General features: G+C 35.2%; 1 protein-coding gene across 1 annotated transcript; it reads left to right on the top strand.

Moving 5' to 3' along the window:
• The first annotated feature begins 243 nt into the window (after nt 1-243).
• LOC127877523 (protein disulfide-isomerase A3-like) lies at nt 244-21,857 on the top strand. The gene is made up of 12 exons (XM_052423463.1): nt 244-464; nt 4,515-4,602; nt 5,796-5,913; nt 7,819-7,926; nt 8,098-8,221; nt 10,914-11,027; nt 15,428-15,550; nt 16,314-16,496; nt 17,715-17,817; nt 19,326-19,451; nt 20,197-20,276; nt 20,650-21,857. The coding sequence occupies exons 1-12, from the start codon at nt 331-333 to the stop codon at nt 20,813-20,815; spliced, it is 1,467 nt and encodes a 488-aa protein (XP_052279423.1). The 5' UTR covers nt 244-330; the 3' UTR covers nt 20,816-21,857.
• The last annotated feature ends 487 nt before the right edge of the window (nt 21,858-22,344 follow it).

Genomic DNA, 22,344 nt, shown 5'->3' with positions numbered 1-22,344 from the left:
TGATACCGAAATAAATCTGTCTATCTATCTAACGTGAAATGTTACTCAATGTATTGCGTTTAAATAAAAGATTCTTATATTTAATGCCGTCGACTTTATTTGAGCTCTCGAAATATAAAATTCTTATTCACATGGCCTCTTACAAAAATGAGTTTCTGAGCGAAAGTATTCCAAGGGGCATGTAACCTAAAACACAGGTGTAGTCTAACCCATTCAGGACGTAGTCAATAATCATCGTGGACCAATCAAAACTCGACAACACATTTACATCGTCCACGTTCAGAACCGGCGAACTACTCACACATTTGTGGGAGAGGAAACGACGTAAACATGTTTTATTCAGTTGCATTGATTGCTCTCTTTTCTCTAGCAAGTGCTAGCGATGTCCTAGAATTCACCGACGCCGACTTTGCAAGTAAAATTGCTGATCACGACGTTATTCTTGTGGAATTCTTTGCGCCATGGTAAGACGTAAAGTGGGTGGGGAATGTTTAAATATAAGAATTTCTTCTCTCAATAACTTATTAATTCTTATTATTTGCATATTGATCTATGATTTCGTATAAATCGATTTTATTCAATGCATGGACATTGTCGCCTTTGATGACAATTAAAACTGACATGACACTTACATGGCACCGTATTTCCAGTCTGTGACACTGTCAGTCACTGTGACTGTCCTAAATATTGCTGGTTTGTATTTATAATAAGATTTACATTTATTGCACATTAGTTATAATTCTGACTTCTAGTTATAATTCTGACTTCTTTGAAAAATATGTACTCCGTCTCATACCATTCAAATATTGTAAAACTTTGTTTTTCCATAAATCCATGCACACAATTCACAATTTATGGTTTGACTTTCATATGTTTGGGAAGATAACATTTTAGTTTATAAACTTCCCCCCTGACACCAAAAAACAAGAAAACTTGTTCTAACTAAAGAAAAAAGGGTACAGCTCAAAATTATCCATAGAAAGTGAGAGCATGATGTTGTAACACTTGAGGTATAGACGAGTTAACGCGTGACGTCACACGCACCTGCAAAGTTAAGACTCCGCCCACTGGTTGGCAAAAAGAGGTGGAATTCATATAAGCGCATATAGAGAAGGTTGACATTATCATCGCTTTTATTGATAATCATGAACTGCATCAAATATAATTTTACTATTTATGTCTGAATAAAACATAAGCATGCGTGGAAATTCATTTTTGGAACGATTATATTGTTGTTATTATTTGTTTTTACTTAAAACGAGCTCTGGAGTGGAACGTACACTATCTACGAGCTCGGTATGTGGTTACCACAAAAATCTCTACTAACCGCATTTTCACGTCCATTTTAGATACAAAATTTCATAAATGGAAATTCTTTTAGAATAAATTAAATTTAATGAAAGAACACAAATAAGGATGGAAACAAACAACAAATAGATCGCTTTTTGTTCGCAAAATATAGTAACTGATTTTAATCTTAATATATCTGTTCAAACTTACCTTGTTACACAACAAATAAATTCATAAATCTAATTGTTTTATTTAATTGTGCACACCAATTTCGACACTTGTTTCAGCATTTCTAACCTGATGTTTAATTGCACCGTTGTTCGTCACAAGCATATTATCTCGTTATGATCGGAGACTGCCCAGCCAATTACACAGAAAACATGCCGGTGTCATAAACATAGGGACCTATACTTTAATTGGGTCCCTGCATAGACCACATGTGGCAGACTTTATGATACCTCCATGTCATCTCTTGACATATTGAGCAGTCATATTGAGCAAGCCAAATATTTAAGCCAAAATACGTAACATTTGCTTTAATAAATAATTTAACATATTAAAAAAAAGAAGATATTTGTCCGAAACGGATTAACAGGAACATGTGTATTTATATGTTAGCCAGTTTAATCATAATAATACAGTGCTTTATAACTTTAAATTTAAAATATTGTTCAATATTACTGCTACACAATTGATGTATTTACCGCGGGTAAACAATTTTTGCGTAAAATAAATTAAATTAATATATATATTTATCATAAAATGCTAGATTGTTAAATGTATCACTCCTTATTACTTGTTAAGAGATTTCAGGGACCTATACAAACAATGTATAGGTCCCTGGAGATTTCAATTTACATGCAAAGACAGTTCAATTTGCACAAGATGCAGGTTTTATTTTCATTTGTATATTAAAATTTATTAATATTGTAATTCAATGGAAACGAAACGAAAATTCATTCTATGGAAAAGAAAATTACCACAACATTTAACGATTGTTAATGTATTCCGTTTTTTATGGCTTTGTTTTATAATTGATTAAATGCGCCTCTTATAATACACTTTCGGTCGCTGATGAGCAATAACAATATCCACACCGTTTATAGTTATAATCAAATTAATATATGTATTATAAGTTTTGATATATCATTTTTTAAAGTCTTACTATAAAAAAGAATACGGCTAATTTATTGTTTTGTTGTGTGGTATTGTCAGTATTTAGTCTTCCGACCACGTTTACTCTGATGCTAATAACTAATTTGTATTTTTATAAAGAGGAAATTATATATATGATGATACATTTATTAGTACTAAATATGATATATTTGCACTATTGTTTAAGAGTTGTAATGTTTATTTCGGATTTTTTATCGTTTACAGCGATTTTCCTCCTTCTTTATAAAGTACCGGTAAACGGTACTTTCCCAATCGAACGAAAATTCCCAAATTCCCAAAACGGTACTTTCCCAATCAAGCGAAAATTCCCAAATTCCCAATCGGCATCTGGAAAAATCCCAATCAGCGTCCGAATTTTTTCTCAAAACGATAGAAAGTTTCGTAAAAAACCAACTTTCGGCGAGCGAACAAAGAAAATCGTATAGTTGTGTGTAACCACGCGCTCGATTAATTTCGGGTTTTATTATTCAGCGCATTCAATCAATAGAGTTGTTACTGTTTCCGGTTCTTTTGCCAGGCAGCCAGCGTACTGTTTTACGTCGGTTTGTAACCTTATCGCAGTTTGAAATGAGTCATAATAGCAAATATTATGCCAAAAAACCAATCGGAACCATCTATCACAGGACACATTGACAGCAATAATGATGCTGTGCAGGGAGGGATGCAAGCAACTGAGTGATGATCAAACATCAAAGATTGTTGAAATTTTCACAAAAATGAAAGAGAGAGACATTGCTTTAAAAGAGATTAAAACAACTAGTAATTGATTTGGTGTGTTCTTTATAATATTTTGTTATTTATATAAACTTTATAACTTAATGGTCATTAAGGCATGCCTGCAAATGATTATTTAAATGGGTATGTTCAATTAAGTATGAACTGTATGATGTATTCAATAAGACCCAAACTTCACGACGCGATTTTCCCAATTTCAGGATTTCACGACTCGATTTTTCCCAATTTTGAGGTTTTCACGACTCAATTTTTCCCAATCGGACCGGTACGGGTACTTTTCCCAATTGGACAAGGAAAATCGCTGGTTTAATTGACTAAACAAAAGCCCTTTATACATGTTTTACGTGACTGTAACCAGTGTTTTTGCCAACCAGTCAGTGCGCATGCGCGGAAAATCCCTAATGTAAACAATAACAATTAACTCGTCTATTAACCAGATGACACAATGCAAACAGTTTATGGTTATTGTAAAATTTGGATCCGATCCTTTCCTTTGCAATATACCAGATTATTAGTCAATATTAATTGCCGCCTTAGAGTCTTTTGATGATTTTTCTTTGGCAGACTCTTGGCGTCAATAGTCCACTCTATCTTTTTAATAGCGAGAGTTCCGACACGAATTTCGGTCGCATCACTTCTGAATTTAAATACACACATATTTGTGACTATTACGAAAGAACATTGCCTAGATAGTATATATTGAGCAAAATATATTGAAATTTACCTGTTAATAAACTATATTTCGAGTTTGTTTCATCCAATATGAATCCTTGTATAGTATTAGTAAAGGTTATGTTATCTCCCTTGGTGGAGGTTAAATTCAACTATGTTTGTAACTGAGTTCGAACAAAAAAAGTGTGCAATATACACAAAACAGTAAGAAATGAAATTGGAAATAATAATCATAAGAAGAAAAAGAAGCAAAAGAATAATTATAACTGCTATAACTCAAAATATTAGAATCGATAGTAACGAAATACCCCAAAAGTAATAGGTACGAAATAGCTATGGTACGAAATAAGAACAACAACAATAATGCCAAAATGGTTGCCTTTGAGAAAATGATTGTTCAATGTCTATGATTTCGAATGAAATACAGGTAATTTGTGTGATCTTAGTTCATATTTGTCAAACAACGGATAGATTTTAGATATATACACTTGTAAATACTGTAATTCCGATAATAGTATTGTATTTATTTTTCGTTATGGTTTTTACAGACCGGAGTTTCAGCGTTCAGATTTATTCTGAACGCGAATTATTTCAGCTAACCAGATTATATGCCCTTTCCTCATATGCATGTGTCTCTACAGGTGCGGACATTGCAAGAAATTGGCCCCAGAGTATGAGAAGGCAGCCACCACTCTGAAGAACAATGACCCCCCTGTTTCTCTTGCCAAGGTACATTTTTTTCACATATTGAATGGCTTTTAGAAAATGTCCAAAAGACTGCCTTTATAAATAATTATCTTAAGAATCTATGCAAGCCCCAAGATTTTGTTTGCTAGTTATTGCAACAAACATAATTTATCAAATATAATTGTAACATGTAATTAAAACCATTATAACATGATAGTTTCTAATTAAAATTTCTATATGTATATTAAACAATAAAATACTAATGCGTTTGTACTTATATCAATCATATCCTCATGCTTCTTTACGTTTACCATGTAATAAGGTTGACTGTACATTGGGCTCAACATTTTGTAAAAGACTTGGACTTAAAGTGTACCCAACTTTAGCCATTTATAAAAAAGGAGAATGGGTTGAAGAGATTAAGGAAACAACAGAGGGTAAATTACCTGATATGAATTGACTCACTTCTATAACAATATTGTAATTATCACTGTCACTTTAAATTGTTGTATGCCACATATTAAATAATCTTGTATGTTGTGAAATGTTACCATCAGTTCAGAATTCTACTCTGTATAGCACACAGATAATATTTGTATAATGCAAAAATGATAAATTGACATTTTTATTGTAAATATGTTTAATGAGGATAGAAGCTTCTGTAGTATACCGAAGGTAAATACAATTAAATGTGACTAGGATCCTCAATGGCTCAAAATTTTATGTCGCAAAATTACCACAGAACATAGAAATTCTTCTTGTTTTGACAGTTTTATGGTGTTTGATGAAGAAAAGGTTGCAACAAAATACACTTTTCTTTAGCCAAACTTTCTAATGTGTAACCATGGGCTAATTTAGCCAATTGCAGAGTAGGCCCTTGCACTGGATTACAAAACAATCTGACTGGATGGCGGTATCAGATAGCTAGCCAACATTATCTTTACTGGAACATTAACGCATAAAATAAACATAGGATGAATATATGAGCAAATTTTTTGGGAAACCGGGCTTACGTCCATGTGTAAAGTATTTTCCCATATTTGCCAGTGCTGTCTGCACAGGCTAATCTTGGTAGACTCTTTCAGCTTTTATGGCATTTATCGCTTAAAGTCTCTTTTTAACAAAAATCCATTGTGTGGACAGTGTCAGTTTTGCCACAGACTGGCTCATATATGTCAGGGTCACATATGTTCTGAGATGGACAGTCATAGAACAATTGTTGGTTATTCCATCAGGTTGATTGCACAGCTAACACAGAGGTGTGTGGCAAGTACGGGGTCAGTGGCTACCCCACACTTAAAATCTTCCGTGGTGGAGAGATGTCTGAGGACTACAACGGGGCTCGTGAAGCAGGTATCCCCCTGCGTGTGTGACACTAGGTCACGCTGGTGTGTGATGTTTGTCCCACTCACATGCTGCATCTTTGTCTGGCTTCCATCTGCTGTCATTTGTCTGTGATTGTGTCATGTGCTTAAATACTAGTTGAGTCTCAACCAGAAGATTTCTGATTCCTTTTTGCATCTCTTTCTGTAGAAATAGATATACTGTTATGCTTGATTCTGTACTTTGCAATAGATGTAGTAATGCTTGTAGAAGTAGATTTCCCTCAAGAATTGTGTGCATTTGCATTATGTTACGGACTTTTGTCTTCCAGAAAAAGACCGTTACACATGCAGTTAAGAAGTGTTTTAAACAATGGCATCGTGGAGCAAAAATATATAATTTGTGAGGGATTTGCACATTGAATGGTGTGCCGCTGACTCCAAAGCTATCTCGCCAAGTCTTTTATCTTCTGAAAACCAAACCAAACATCTGTGTGTCATAATGTGTGAACATACCATGTTGCAGTCTTAATATCAGCCTGTTATCATGTTAATGTGAAATCATTGATTGGCAACATGCACTTTGGCTTTGTGTTCTTGCTTGTAGAGCTTTCAGATTTTGCTTTTAGATCATGATGCCAGTGTTTTCTTGCTTTCATTGATGTTTGAAAGATGAAATATGTAGTATAATTAGAAACTGAAAAAGACACTGCCTAGTATTCAGAGGACTAACTGTTGCAATTTTACCATCAAGTATATGGGTAAAATGCTTTTTGGTATATTTTCCCCTATATTAGGGGAGGGTGATTGAACTATCATTGGGTTAGTAATATTTTGTGGAGTGAAATTTCATTGTTTGAAATACGTTTTGCTGGGATTAAACCATCAAACAGTCTTTACTAAGGGGAAATGAGAGATTAGAACATTCTGTATCCTCTTACATATTTGGCCCTGTTCAGATTGATTGCACCTCAAGTGAGAAAACGTGTTCCAAGTATGGTGTCAGTGGGTATCCCACCTTGAAATTCTTCCGCAAGGGCAAGATGGCGGAGGAGTATAAGGGGAGCCGTGAGGCTGGTAGGTGTGCAAAACCCCTGGCTTGGCATAAAGCCAATGTATGATGCCTGTATGTTGGAAGGTCAAGGAACATATATTGAGGAATCAGTGTGAAATCACCATGTTTTGATAAATCGGTTTCATTTTGGGAGACTGATATACAAATGTATACTTCCTCTGGGCCTTTGTTTAATACATTATCAATACATGCACTTGGGCTTCCCCGTCCTGGGTTTTTACCAGTAGATTTGTTTTCTTGTTTTTTTCGTTCGGATTCAAAGTCTTTCTGTTGTTGCTTCTGTTAGTTTTCTTTTTTTGAGGTGTTTGAACAGTCTGCTATCATACGTGTAACTGTATATCATATCATCCATTCACACTGCTTATTTTCTGGATGTATTTAATTTGTGTTGTATGTGTACAGTGTAATAAGTTTGAGGTTGTACATACATGTTCTATACTCAGTGTATTAATCTGTGTATCACTGGATTCTAAACTCACCTCTTGCTATTTGTTAAATGTATCTGTATATTTCTGGATTTCCAAGTTAACAACTTTTATACTTTTGTTCTCAGCTATTTGTTTGATGTATCTTTAAAATTGTGAGATAATGTATTGTTGTAAAATATGCTTTCATTTTCTATTGCAGTAAGTAAAATATGTCAGTTGCTTGCAAACATATTTTGTAAAAATTAAATAACCTTTTCATATTTAAATACAATGCATATACAAGAAAATACTGGTATGTTTGTTGCTGCATTCATTCCGAAATTTTAAGCATCATATAGAAATTCCGACATTGTAAGCATCATATAGAAATTTAAGAAAATGTTTTATAACCTGAATATAATAGTAGAGTGTAACCTTGTTTTCCTGTCACTAGATGGCATTGTGAAGACCATGAGAGCCAAGGCCGGTCCCGCATCTAAAGAATTGAAGGATGTTGCAGATGCTGAAAAATTTGTGGCCAACTTTGAATACGGAGTTGTTGGTATGATATTCTGTTATATGTAATGTTATGAAGACAGTTTTGTAACGGTGGTCTTGAATAGTGTACTGTCACTGTCTATATGGCCTTGCAATTTAATGTTTGTGACTTTTGTGAATGGAAAGGCTGCTTCATAAAATCCATGCCTATGAATGCTGTGGTTTGCATATGCAGGTTTCTTCAGTGGTGATAACGAGGCTGCCAAGACATTCCAGAAGGTGGCATCTGCCATGAACACTGAGATGAGGTTCGCTCACTCCTACAGTGATGAGGTCAACAAAAAATTTGGATACAAAGAGTAAGTTTCCAGGAATGTATTTTTCGAAGGAAACAATGTGATTATTATGTATAGGGAGGAGTTAATATGGCAAGGGATATAAGGGCTTTACCGGTATATTAAACCACATTGTCATTATCATGTGAGTTTAAAAAGAAAAGTTCTTGAAAAAATGTTTTTTAAAATGTTCTGAATGCCTCCGACAAAAAAATCTTGAAATGACAACTTGTGTAACCAAAATAAGCAAAGGATAAACACTTAAACACTTTCTACCAAATGAATATAATTTGACCTTAATCTGTTTTCCAGAATTGCAATAAAGTGTTTGCTATCATAATTATTGTGACAAATTTTTAACAGAAATGTACCTCTAGATATAACCATACTTACAAATATAAGGTTGATAGTGTGGCAGCAGCATACTGATGATGATCCTTATAGAGCCTTATTTCCTTACTCATCTGAAATCAGCTGATCTTGAATGATAGGACTGAAGTATGCTTCTCTTGGCTCACTTCTGTGCCCCCGGCTCTGTACTGGCACAATAATTATAGATCAACTATTGCAGTACATGCCATTTTTAAGCCCCCGGATCGAATGATCGGGGGTATATGGTTTTTAGCCTGTCTGTCTGTCTTTCTGTCTGTCATTCTGTCCCAAAACTTTAACCTTACAGTAAAGTTTTGCATTAACTTTTGAAATATTGAACATAGCAACTTGATATTCTGCATGCATATGTATCTCATGGAGCTGCACATTTTGAGTGGTGAAAGGTCAAGGTCATCCTCAAAGGTCAAAGGTCAAAAATTTCAAACTTTAATATAGTAAAGTTTTGCAATAACTTTTGAAATATTGAACATAGCAACTTGATATTTGGCATGCATGTGTATCTCATAGTGCTGCACATTTTGAGTGGTGAAAGGTCAAGGTCATCCTTCAAGGTCAAAGGTAAAAAATTTCAAACTTTAATATAGTAAAGTTTTGCAATAACTTTTGAAATATTGAACATAGCAACTTGATATTTGGCATGCATGTGTATCTCATGGAGCTGCACATTTTGAGTGGTGAAAGGTCAAGGTCATCCTTCAAGGTCAAAGGTTCACACAAAAAAAGGGGCGCATTAGGGGGCATTGTGTTTATGACAAACACATCTCTTGTTTCAACATTACATATCCATACAATTGTCAGCTAGATATGACATTGCAATATAACTTTATTCAATTGTTAGCATGATTCACCATTGCAATATAACTCCATTCAATTGTTAGCATTATGAACCCCCGCCAGAGGCGGAGAGATATTGTTTTGGCGTTGTCCGTCCGTCCGGCCGGCACTTTTGTGTCCGGAGCCATATCTTGGAAGTGCTTTGGCGGATTTCATTGAAACTTCGTATGAGTATATATATTCATAAGAGGATGATGCACTCCAAATGGCATTGTACACCATCTGTTAAAAACAGAGTTATGGTCCTTTGTATCTTGAAAAAATGCTTTTTGCTATAGGCACTTTTGTGTCCGGAGCCATTTCTTGGAAGTGCTTTCGCGGATTTCATTGAAACTTGGTATGAGTATATATATGCATAAGAGGATGATGCATGCCAAATGGCATTGTACACCATCTGTTAAAAACAGAGTTATGGCCCTTTGTATCTTGAAAAAATGCTTTTTACTATAGGCACTTTTGTGTCCGGAGCCATATCTTGGAAGTGCTTTGGCGGATTTCATTGAAACTTGGTATGAGTATATATATGCATAAGAGGATGATGCACGCCATATGGCATTGTATACCATCTGTTAAAAAAGAGTTATGGCCCTTTGTAACTTGAAAAAATGCTTTTTACTATAGGCACGTTTGTGTCCGGAGCCATATCTTGGAAGTGCTTGGCAGATTTCATTGAAACTTGGTACGAGTATATATCCCCCGCCACAGGCGCAGGGATATTGCTTTGGCGCTGTCTGTCCGTCACTTTTGTGTCTGGAGCCATATCTTGGATGTGCTTTTGCGGATTTCATTGAAACTTGGTATGAGTATATATATTGATAATAGGATGATGCAGGCCAAATGGCATTGTACACCATCTGATAATAACAGAGTTATGGCCCTTTGTATCTTCAAAAAAATGCTTTTTTAGTGTCAAATATAACACTTTTGTGTCCAGAAGTATATAGGCGGGGGATATCAATTCAACGAATTTGCTTGTTTAAGATTGCAATATAACTATTCAATTTAATATCCCCACTATTGTAAGCATGATCTACCAGTGATGAACATATTCATTCCATTTTCAGACATTAGAGCTTACTGTGCCATTCACGAAATAAGATATGGCTACAGATTAGAAAATTTTATTTAAGGACAATCCATTTGACTGTAACCTGTAATAAATTAAACTCCATAACACTAAAAAATGGCCATATAATTCCAGTTTTAAGTAAAGTCTGTTAAAAACCAGTTTCAAAAATGACTACCAGGGGCTTATATGGATTTTTTTGTCCAAGGCATGCATCAAAGCATGGTTGCATTTTTTCCTTCCCTTAGCTGATTTCGTTCTTTTCTATGCCAAAGTTTACAGATGGTTATTAATTTTACAGGACCAGTTAAAAAAGTGAATTGTTTTTGTGAACCCAGTAAGACGATAGGCAGTTTTCCTCCCCTGATGTGTTTCTATAATCACATGCCTGATATAATATGAAGTGTGATTGTTTTATTCCAGTGACATCGTGCTGTTCCAGCCCACACGTCTACAGAGCAAGTTTGAGGAGGCCAAGCTCAAGTACACTGACGATGTCACCGTCTTCAAGGTCAAAAACTGGATCACCTCCAACAGGTAGGCTGGAATCAAACAAAATGAACTAAAATACTTGGTTCCATAGCCTGCTTGTGATTGTGTTTAAAAAAACTTATTTGAAGAAAATTTACACATGTATTTGGAGCATGTATATTTGCCCATTGTCCAACTGTTGGATTGTATCTTTTGAGCCTTACTCAAAATATATTGTTTCCAGAGGTTAACAGTTTGACCAACATGTGAACATTCCTACCTGCATTTTTTTCTGATTTTTAATACCCAACTGCATCTCAAGTTCCTTTTCAGCCTTTTTTCAAACATAATACTTATACAATACTGTATACAGTTTTGCTGCTAGATGAATACAACTTAAACAAGAAATATCTTTAAAAAAGATATACGGCGTAAATAGTTTAATGAATGAGATCAAGGATAGCGAATGTCTTTTTCTGTGCAGTTCTTAGCTGCATCACACGCAGTACGGGATGTTACGGGGAGTTTTCGCGGCTTATTTTACATTATAACATATTGCTGGTCATAAACCTATAGATACAAAACAGAAAACCAAAAGAAGAATGGAAGTGAAATTTAAACATATGAGTCAACCGGCCACACGAGAACAAACCTGTTTTAGTGGTCTGTCGGGCATTGCTATTTGATTCGATTATTAACAGTATCGAGAATCATCGTGCTCATGCTTAAAGTGATATTATGGGCATTTTGCACTGTTGAATTGAGCTGAAAAGAATTAACAGGTCAAAATAGTTAGTTAAAATGTGGTTACTGATCAATTATCTGCAACTCACCTTGCTACCAGTTGTTTATAAAAATATATTTTATATTCGATATTCTTACGTGACCCACCCAGTCCTGTAAGCCGAAATGATCCGTAAAACAATATTGTGTCTTTGTGTCGTATGAACAAATCTGCACTAAAACTAAATTTAGGTTCAACTCGTAAACGCATGATCAGTTGTCAAACGAAAGTACAGTTAATATTCAAATGCATTATTTTTCTCTTTCTGGTATATTGTTTTAGTATGTTGATGCTGCATTAATTACTATAAGTGTATATGAAGTAGAAACATCAAAAATAATCAACGGTTGCGATAGACACCTATAAACTGTTACATGCTCATAATACAGGGGTTTTTTTTAGAAAAAGGGGAAGACGCTGGACGCTGGGTAAAAGGGGAAAATCGAGCGCGAAAGAGACATATTTGGGGAAAAAATAAAAACTGTTCATTTCAATGTCTATAACTGACCTACAGACTTCAGGTTTGTTTTTAGAAAAAGAGTCATGTCTCTGACCTTTTTGTTCTTAAACACATGACAGTGCTCCAGCTAGGCCTAAATCGAAGGGCGCCGCGCCCTGCCCTCCCGAACCTCCGCCCTGCCCCCCCGAACCTCCGCCCTGCCCCCCCCCCCCTCCCCCCCCCCCCCAAAAAAAAAAAAAAAAAAAAAAAAAAAAAATTTTGTTTACATATGATTATTCATAAATCTCTTATTACAATGTAATTACTTTAATCCTCATTGTAGACATTATACTAAATGTTTAATAATAATGGGAATAATACAATTATTTATAACATATAAATTCACATGCAATAGGAAGCATTCCAGAAACACCCGCGCGCTTTTCACAAAATACTGCGCGTCGAAAGTGCCCTTTTGACAAAATACTGCGCGTCGAAAGTGCCCTTTTGACAAAAAAGCCCCCCTGCCCTTTTCAAATCCTAGCTGGAGCACTGCATGAACAAGTATGATATTAAAGTCAAAGTCCTAAATAAAGTTGCAGGGGTAGATCTAATAATGGGAAATGTTTTCAACTTGGGCCGGGGAACGATGTCAATATTGTGATTTCAATTTCATGATGAATGGGTTGACGATCTAGATCTGCTACAGTATTGGAAGGGAAAGGTGCGGCAGCTGCCGATTGTCTACTTTCACTTTCACAATAATCCGACAGTATTAATCGATGTTGATTACATGTACCACCGAATCCTGCTGGGTTTCAACGGTTTTTGATGATTCATTCTTTAAAAATACGTCAACGCAATTAATATTTTCCGAGTCCGAATGTTTTATTTTGTTCGTGTATGAACGCCAATTGTGAGACTTTTTCTGTTTTAATGTTTATATCTTGGCTTTCACATAACCTGGATGAAAATTCGTCTGGTTTCCGGTAATTAATTGACGAAACACCCTTCTCGCGCAAGACCGGAATCCAGTAAAATAGTCACATGATTAATACGATTAGTTGCCCGGTTTCCATGACGTAATTTAAGAGCTATATATAGAATCACTGGGATTCCCAGATTTGAGTGTTCGTCGGGAGAGAGAGAGAGATTGTTGTACATGGTACAAATTGGATAAGCGTCGACTTCCCAAAAGAAAGAAAAAATTCTTTGAGGGTAAAATATTATATTTTGGTGAAAAATTATATTTTTGGAGGGGAAATGGTATTTTTAGGGGAAAAATTCTGGTAGGGGAAGACGCCGAATATCGGCGTCACTTTCTTAGTAAAAAAAAACCCTGTAATATCACTTTAGTACATTAGGCAATATGGTGGAATAATTATTGTTAAATTTATTAAAAATAATATTTATCATTGTATTGTTGAAAACACATTAAGAATCTACTATTGACATACCATAATTATATTGCTGAATATCTTCTTTTAACATATTTCTGGTCTAAAGAAAATTCCAGGTAACCTAGTTCACGGAGAGCGTCTTTATTATATAACGATTATTTTACTGACCGCGAACTCCGGTGATGACCTGTATATAAACTCTGAATGTCCGCGACTTGCCCCGAAACCTCGTGGGTTGAAATGCAATTCTTTAAAGTGAGGCCTCGCTTCCACTGCTCTTTGTACTTTTACATGTTAACATGTTGACAGGAATATGGAAGTAAGTACTAAATATGAGAAAATAGCCTTTTAAGTATAAACGCTTTTGCGCTGGTAATACTCTGAAAATAAAAGGTGTACGCACAAACTGTATTGATGTCGAGAATTGAGTGTAAAACTGTTCTATCTATTAAGCCTTTTCATTAGAGATAAAATTGTTTCATACAGTAAAACAGTGGTACAAAGACGCGGATATGTTTCCAATGTTCTGGTGGTATACTCAAATCAGCCAATGGAATAAATGAAGTGTATTCATTCGTACCTAGCCGCGGGAAATTTTATTTGAATTTTATTGGACACTTACAAAGGTCAAGTCAGGGTGAAAAGCTGGCTTATGCAGCTTACGCCGAAAAACATATTAGCCCGCACCTCTGCAATTCTTAAGATAAGTGAAACTGTCAGACAAACTCAGAATGTCCTACATACAACAATAATTTTTAACCAGGTTTTCCGAAGGAAAAAACTGGTTATTAGATTGGCGAATGCGGGCTGGCGGGCGGTTATTGGTTATTAGATTGACGAATGCGGGCTGGCGGGCGGGCGGAACAAGCTTGTCCGGGCCATAACTATGTCGTTCATTGTCAGATTTTAAAATCATTTGGCACATTTGTTCACCATCATTGGACGGTGTGTCGCGCGAAATAATTATGTCGATATCTCCAAGGTCAAGGTCACACTTTGAGTTCAAAGGTCAAAAATGGCCATAAATGAGCTTGTCCTGGCCATAACTATGTCATTCATTGTGAGATTTTACAATCATTTGGCACATTTGTTCACCATCATGGGACGGTGTGTCGCACGAAAGAATCTCGTCAATATCTCCAATGTCTAGGTCGCCACGACTAAAAATATTTTTTTTTTTAAAACAAACTTACAAAGGGGGTTAATTTTGTTTGTTCATTTCAAAAGTTCAGTTTGAGTTTTCTCCCTTTATCAGATTTTTTTTTTCACAATGAAAACCTGGTTTTGTGACAATTTTGTCCCTTGTTCTTCCATAGTATTGGTTGTTCTTATCCTTCATCCAATTTCATAAATTCTTACATATGATTCTCACCAATTTTTTCATATCATGATTTTTTACTATTTAACTGATCTTTCCCCTAGGACATTTCATTCCCAAGCTTGGAAGTTAAGAAGGCCCCTCAAAATATGTTATTTTCCCAAAATGAAACCTTTGGTCCTTCACAAACAGGTGAAAAAAATATTATTGTATAACAGTTTGTCCAAATATCATAACTATAGCTGGTATTTGTATGAGAAATTTATATTTTGCTTTGTTTCTCAGCATATGCAAAGCCATGCATATATTATGATTTACCTAATTTACTTCATAATTTGAATTCTTTTTAGTAGTATTTGACCCTAGAATAGTTTTGACGTCTTTGGTCTTATTGAAAAACCTCTTGGCCCACATCAGACATACTTGCTATAAAATAAGAAGTTAGCTCATAATTATATTTGTTGTGGTAATCAATATTATCTCTTCACACTGACTTCAATCTGATTGCCTTTTGTTCAACCCCAGCCTTGGACTGTGTGGTCATCGTACCTCTGACAACGCTGACAAGTTTGGCAAGCCCACAGTGGTTGCCTACTTTGAAGTGGACTTTGTGAAGAATGTCAAGGGAACTAACTACTGGAGAAACAGGTACACAGCTTAACTTGTTGAGAGTAGTCTAGTTTAACTGGATGTTTATTTCAATTAATATTTTTATGCCTTCGGTAGGGTGGCATATAGCAGTTGAACTGTCCGTCAGTCTGTCCATCAGTCTGTCTGTCTGTCCGAAAACTTTAACATTGCCCATAACTTTTGCAATATTGAATATAGCACTTTGATATTTGGCATGCATGTGTATCTGATGGAGCTGCACATTTTGAGTGATGAAAGGTTAAGGTCATCCTTCAAGGTCAAAGATCAAATATATGGCTTCAAAGCGGCGCAGTAGGGGGCCATGTGTTTCTGACAAACACGTCTCTTGTTAGATCTTTAATTGTAAATAACAGTGTTACATTGCCTTGTATTTATTTATTTGTAGGGGTATATGAAACAAACCAATGGGCATTATTGTTAAACTATGAAAAACAATCACACTGTCATTGCTGTACTAAAAATACAAACACAGTTGTTCTATATTTTTGCATAATTTTTAATATAATTAGTTTCAGCATGGTAAGACGTACATAACATAGGAAAAAATGATTTTGATTGAAAAAATACAAAAACATTGTTTTAGTTTTCCCACTTTTAAACTTTTAACAAACTAAGCAGTAATATTATACTTAATAATCCTTACATTTTGTCTAAAAATCCTTCTGTGTGCCTTAAAATCCTTCTGTTGTACCTAAGAAGCCATCTGTTGTACCTCAAAAGCCTTCCTGTGTACCTAATAAGCCCTTTCTTCTCATGCCAGGGTAATGAAGGTGGCCAAGAAGTTCAAGGACGAGGGCAAGACTGTTACATTTGCCGTCAGCAACAAGAACGACTTCAACCACGAGCTCACCGAATTCGGAATGGACTCCGTCAAGGGAGATAAGCCTGTAGTTGCTGCCCGTGATGCCCAGAACCAGAAGTTTGTCATGTCTGGGGAATTTAGGTTTGTACTGAGTAGGTTTTAGATCACCTGAACATATAGTGCTCTTTGCAAGCTTTTGAGATACTGGAAAATAAGGAAACATTGTTAACATTAATTTTTTACAACTAAATTGGCCATAACTTACACTCATAAACTAACAATGCAATAAGTTTCCTAGTTGACTAAATATTTTTATGCCCCCCGGCCCCGGATGGATAGATCGGGAGTATATTGTTTTTGGCCTGTCTGTCTGTCATTCTGTCCCAAAACTTTAAGGTTACAGTAAACTCTATCAAGCATTTTGTTATAATTATTGCCCCTTTTATACTTAGAATATGCATATTATTGATAAATCTATGTTAAAGTTTGCATACTACCCCAAATATTTCTTATATCCTTTGACATATTGCTTTTATATGTTGCATACTTGTTTACCAACATGACCCCAAACCTATAAACAAGAGCAGACATCAAGCATTTTGACATAAAATATGGCCCCTTTTACACTTAGATAATTGAACATTGTGCTTAAATTGCCATAACTTCTTTATTTATGATCACATTTTATTATTACTTTGACAAAGCAACACAATTTTTTTAAACATCTAATAAATTACCCCACCCCACATTATAACCCCCTCTCACCCCTCCTACCCCCCCCCCCCAATTTTTTTTTCCTTTTTTTATTTTTGAAAGATCGTCTAATAAATTATTGAATATGAACAATTTTCCCACGATGGCTTACGTTATACTGTCAAGCACTCAAATAGTCGAGTGCGCTGTCCTCTGACAGCTCTTGTTAAAGTTTTGCAATAACTTTTGAAATATTGAACAACTTGATATTTGGCATGCATGTGTATCTCATGGAACTGCACATTTTGAGTGGTAAAAGGTCAAGGTCATCCTTCAAGGTAAAAAATTTAAAACTTTAATATAGTAAAGTTTTGCAATAACTTGAAATATTGAACATAGCAACTTGATATTTAGCATGCATGTGTATCTCATGAAGCTGCACATTTTGAGTGGTGAAAGGTCAAGGGCATCCTTCAAGGTCAAAGGTAAAAAAAATAGCGGTGTATAGGGGGCATTGTGTTTCTGACAAACACATCTCTTGTTATCTGTTGAAAATTGATTCAAGATGTGCTTGGGATGTTTTCAATCACCTTAATGAAGAATCATGATCCCTAGATTCCTTAGGTTTGTTATATTTATCAATGTTTTTACATCTCTTTATTCCAGCCCTGAAAGCCTAGAGCAGTTTGTGAACAATCTTTTGAATGGCAAATTGGAAGCATACATGAAGTCAGAACCTGTACCAGACAATTCTGCCAATGATGTCAAGGTAACAGACCTTATTATAAAAGCCATAGATTCACTGGATCTTGTGTGGCTTAAGTGATGTGTAATGCTTTTTTTGTAGAGAAATTTAGATAGGTGATAATTATGATAACACAGACTTTGTTGTGGATTGAATCTCAAGTTTGTTTTTCATTATAGATGCCAATTAATTTTTAGATCGGCTGTTTCCAGAGAAAACCCGAGGTATTGTCATAGCCAGCTCGCCGTCCAGTGTCTGCCGTCCGCATCGTTCTAAAACCTTAACATTGCCTCTAAAATCAAAGTGCTTCCACCTACAACTTTGAAACTTTATATGTAGATGCACCTTGATGAGTTTTACACGCAACACCCATTTTTGGGTCAACGGTCAAGGTCACTGACAAGCTTCCATTTATTCAAAACTGCACCCATGGCCGAGATTTGGCTACCGTTATGCGGTGCTCTTGTTTTAAATCTCTTGCAGCTATTTGATGTTTATGCTCAATTTTGTAGCCCCCGGTAGGGTGGCATATATCAGTTGAATTGTATGTCTGTCGTCTGTCCGAAAACTTTAACATTGGCCATTACTTTTGCAATATTTAAGATAGCAACTTGATATTTGGCATGCATGTGTATCTCATGAAGCTGCACATTTTGAGTCGTGAAAGGTCAAGGTTATCCTTCAAGGTCAAAAGTAAAACAATACAATCCAAGGGAAGTAATAAGCTTCAAAAGGGAGATAATTTCAAAACCTGTCAAATTATATTGTAATAGGGGGGAATTGCGTTTCTGACAACATCTCTTGTTAGGAAATAACTTTATTTTACTGACATTTTTATGCCCCTGGATCGAATAATTGGGGGTATATTGTTTTTGGCCTGTCTGTCTGTCATTCTTTCCCAAAACTTTGACGTTGGTCATAACTTTTGCATTATTGATGATAGCAACTTGATATTTGGCATGCATGCGAATTTCGAGTGATGAAAGGTCAAGGTCATCCTTTAGGTCAAAGGTCAAATATATAGCTTCAAAGCGGCGCAGTAGGGGGCATTGTGTTTCACAAACACGGCTCTTGTTTTCTATTGTTTAAAGCAAATTTTCAAAAGAACACTGTCTTATATGATGAAACTGTGGAATTACCATTTGATACAAATGAAACATTCCTTTGCGGCTTTTATTTCTGATATGACAGTTCTTACATATCTGCACTTATTAGGAAAAACAGAATGTACAAGTCATAGAAAATTGGGTCTTATGACATATTTGGCCAGAGTATCTCCACTCCAGCTTGCACATCTTCGCTGTCTGGTCATGAGCGACCCGCTGCTGATCAGACCTAGCAATCCTGAGTGACATTAAACAGAAAGAGTGGCTTAGCTACTGACCAGTTTGCATGATAGTGCAGGCTGGTCTGGAGCTACGTAGGCATAAGACATATACATCACTCCCAGCTTATCTGAACACTTGTTGAAAATAAAAATGAAATTAAAATTTGTCAGTGAATAATTAAACCACACTTTATATATCATACAGGTTGCAGTGGCCAAAAATTTTGCAGAAGTCGTTCCAGACGATAAGGATGTTTTAATAGAGTTTTATGCTCCCTGGTGCGGCCATTGCAAATCCCTGGAGCCCAAATATAAGGAGCTTGCTGAAAAGGTAGGACTTCTCTTGTTTGTTGGTATGAAGATCTGTGTGTACATGTAGTTTTGTAATACTCCACACAACAAAGTAGGCTGGGTATACATTCTTCACCATGGAGTTATGTCTGTTGACACAACTTTGTCCAACGGAGTACACCCTGTTTGGTCCAACAACATTCAATCTTGCATGTATCGTTACTTATAATTTTAAATTGTGCAAGTGTGATTTTAGCCTTAACATTGCTTATTATTATTCACTGTATCAACATGGTATTTCTATAACATGATGATGACCACTTGCTACATATTAACACGCATGCGTCAGGATGGAAGAGGGGTGTTTGTTGATACTGTGACATGCTCTAGTTCAGCCAATTTCTCTTAACTTTAAAGACAGAATTGTAAAAATGAGTATTTGAGTCGGTTTAATGGGTAAAATCTGTCCTTTGTGTCTTACGTAGAATCCTTCCAGTGCTGAGGGTACACTGGTTATCACCTAATCTGAAGGCATTTATCATGGCATTGTCTTATGAAAGATCTTATGAGAAATATTTGTTCAGAATGAATTCTCGGTACAAATTAAATGGGCATTTTGGATGATTATGTTTGTTAGCTTAAAAATAAGCTTTATTACAAAATGACGTCTATGAAAGATCATCTATTTAAACTGAATCTTGTGCCTGCATTCAAGAGAAAAGTTTTAAGCACCATGTGAACCAAGGCTGCTTTCTACCCTCTAATATCTATCTCCACTCTTTCAGCTCAAGGATGAGTCCGAGGTGGTGATAGCTAAGATGGATGCCACCGCCAACGATGTCCCCCCGCAGTATCAGGTCCAGGGGTAAGTGAATTATGCCAGACTTGCTGCTGGCATATCTTTGCTTAAATTTGTTTGTTTAGGGTAATGAATTATACACACAAAAACAATATCACAATAGTTATTTAATTATTCAGTCACAGAATTCAGGATACTTAACCTGGCCCTTCCAAATGTTTTGGATTGTATGCGTATAAATATAAGTAATTCTTAAATTAAATAATCAATTGTCTTGATGGTTTTGAGTTGTGTGTTTCTTTTAATAATTATTTTAAAATGGGAATGTTTTTCATATGTGGGGCAAAATAAATACTTTTAGTTAGGGGGAATGGTGTCCAATATTTACCCCAAGAATGGACGAAAAATAGTATTCATTAATTTAATTGTCTATTTCCAGCTTCCCAACTATTTACTATAAGCCTAAGGGATCATCTCCCAAAAAATATGAGGGTGGCAGGGAAGTTGATGATTTTGTAAAATACCTTGCCAAGGAGGCTACAAATGAGCTCAAAGGCTTCGGCAGGGATGGAAAGAAAAAGAAGGCAAAGAAAACTGATTTGTAGATATCTCATTAATCTAGGAAACATTCTGTCCATCTTTGTTTTGTTTTTCATGTTTTCTCATTGCAAGTGGTTTGATGTCACAAGAAACAGTGTGAATTCCAGCAAAAATTGTGCTATGAGTGTTTTTGAGTATTTTTGTTGAATGATCGATATCAAGTACTGGATATACAACGCGTGGACCTTTTTATCGTTTTGAAACCATTGTCAGCATTGTTTTCGTACCAAAATGAATAGAAAATTGTAGGTAGAGATAATTTAATATAAATTTCCTCTTGCTAATTTAATTATTCTCATATATGTTTTTCATGCAGTTTTATTACTAAATCATTTTGTTTTTCTTATTTAAGCTATAGACTTAGATGCCAATTTTAATAATAATTTTGGAAATTTTGATGTTGTTTTTCATTTTTTTTAAAGTTTATCTTTTTATTTAGAAAGACATTTGACATTTATTGTTTTGCTCATTCAAGATTTGTTTTTATTATGTGGGCCAATTATCTGGTTGTTATTATCGGTATAAGTTTTCGTAAAATACTATTTTTGTAGCAAATACAACAATGTTATTGGTTGTTCCATGTGTTAGGTATGTTATAATGCACATTGTCATATTTATTTACAAGAATTCATAAAACTGTGTGCATGTACTTTTTCTAAATTTATAGTCCTAAGAAAAAAATGTGCATCTGTATTGACTTTAAATGACGATTTAATCAACAAATAACACATTTTTATGTTGAAAAAATCTTGCATTCAGCACTACATTATATTTCTATATTAAAGCAAATTCCATGCGGGCCATAAATAATATTTATTAACTATTTGTTGTTGGTATGTTTACATGTCCATTTGATGTATGCATGTTTTGAGTGTATTCCATTGTGCTGGAAAGCCTTATATAAATATATCAGTCGATGATTGATTGATCATGCATTTCAGCTGAAGTTGAATGAACGTTTCATGCTTTGTCCAGTCGGTCTGGATAAATACTTGGATACAAAAAATCATGTTATGATATACAGCATCAATAAAAAATAACAATACATTTTTTCTTTTGTCGTTTGCATGCCTAACTAAGGGTTAATAATTGACTCTTGTCATAAAGAATCACAAGGACCAGGCCAGTTGGAACATCTATTTTCAAACTTCTATTAAAAGATAGTTTACACAAAACCGCTTACATTCTAGAATCCTTTTTCTTTTTTAATCAAGTTTTGATCATTGCTATTTGTTTAAGGTTTGGTGGACGGTTGGTGGTAACCCTATGGCTTCTGGTCAATAACTTTACTTAGTGCTGACGAATCAAAGGAAAAAAATTGGGATTTTATTTTTGATGTGTTTGATCATTGTCAGTTATCAATATAGAAAAGCTTTCCAGTCAAACACTTGAGGTTGGATGAAGATATTGCTATCAAATTAAGTATAGGTAGCTTACATGAAAATCTAGCTTTGTATTGCTAATGGAGCGTGTCGGATAAAGGTAATGGTCATATTTACAAAACATGCACCATGTCTACAGTTAAGCACTGGTA

Source organism: Dreissena polymorpha, chromosome 4, assembly GCF_020536995.1.
Source record: "Dreissena polymorpha isolate Duluth1 chromosome 4, UMN_Dpol_1.0, whole genome shotgun sequence".
Taxonomy (NCBI): domain Eukaryota; kingdom Metazoa; phylum Mollusca; class Bivalvia; order Myida; family Dreissenidae; genus Dreissena; species Dreissena polymorpha.
This window is presented reverse-complemented; position numbering and strand designations above follow the sequence as displayed.

Excerpts from the sequence above, each read along its gene's own strand:
- LOC127877523 (XM_052423463.1), top strand. The coding sequence starts at position 331 with ATGTTTTATTCAGTTGCATTGATTGCTCTCTTTTCTCTAGCAAGTGCT. Across the intron at positions 4,603-5,795 it reads CCCCTGTTTCTCTTGCCAAG|GTTGATTGCACAGCTAACAC; the intron begins GTACATTTTTTT and ends TTATTCCATCAG. Across the intron at positions 15,551-16,313 it reads ACTAACTACTGGAGAAACAG|GGTAATGAAGGTGGCCAAGA; the intron begins GTACACAGCTTA and ends TTCTCATGCCAG.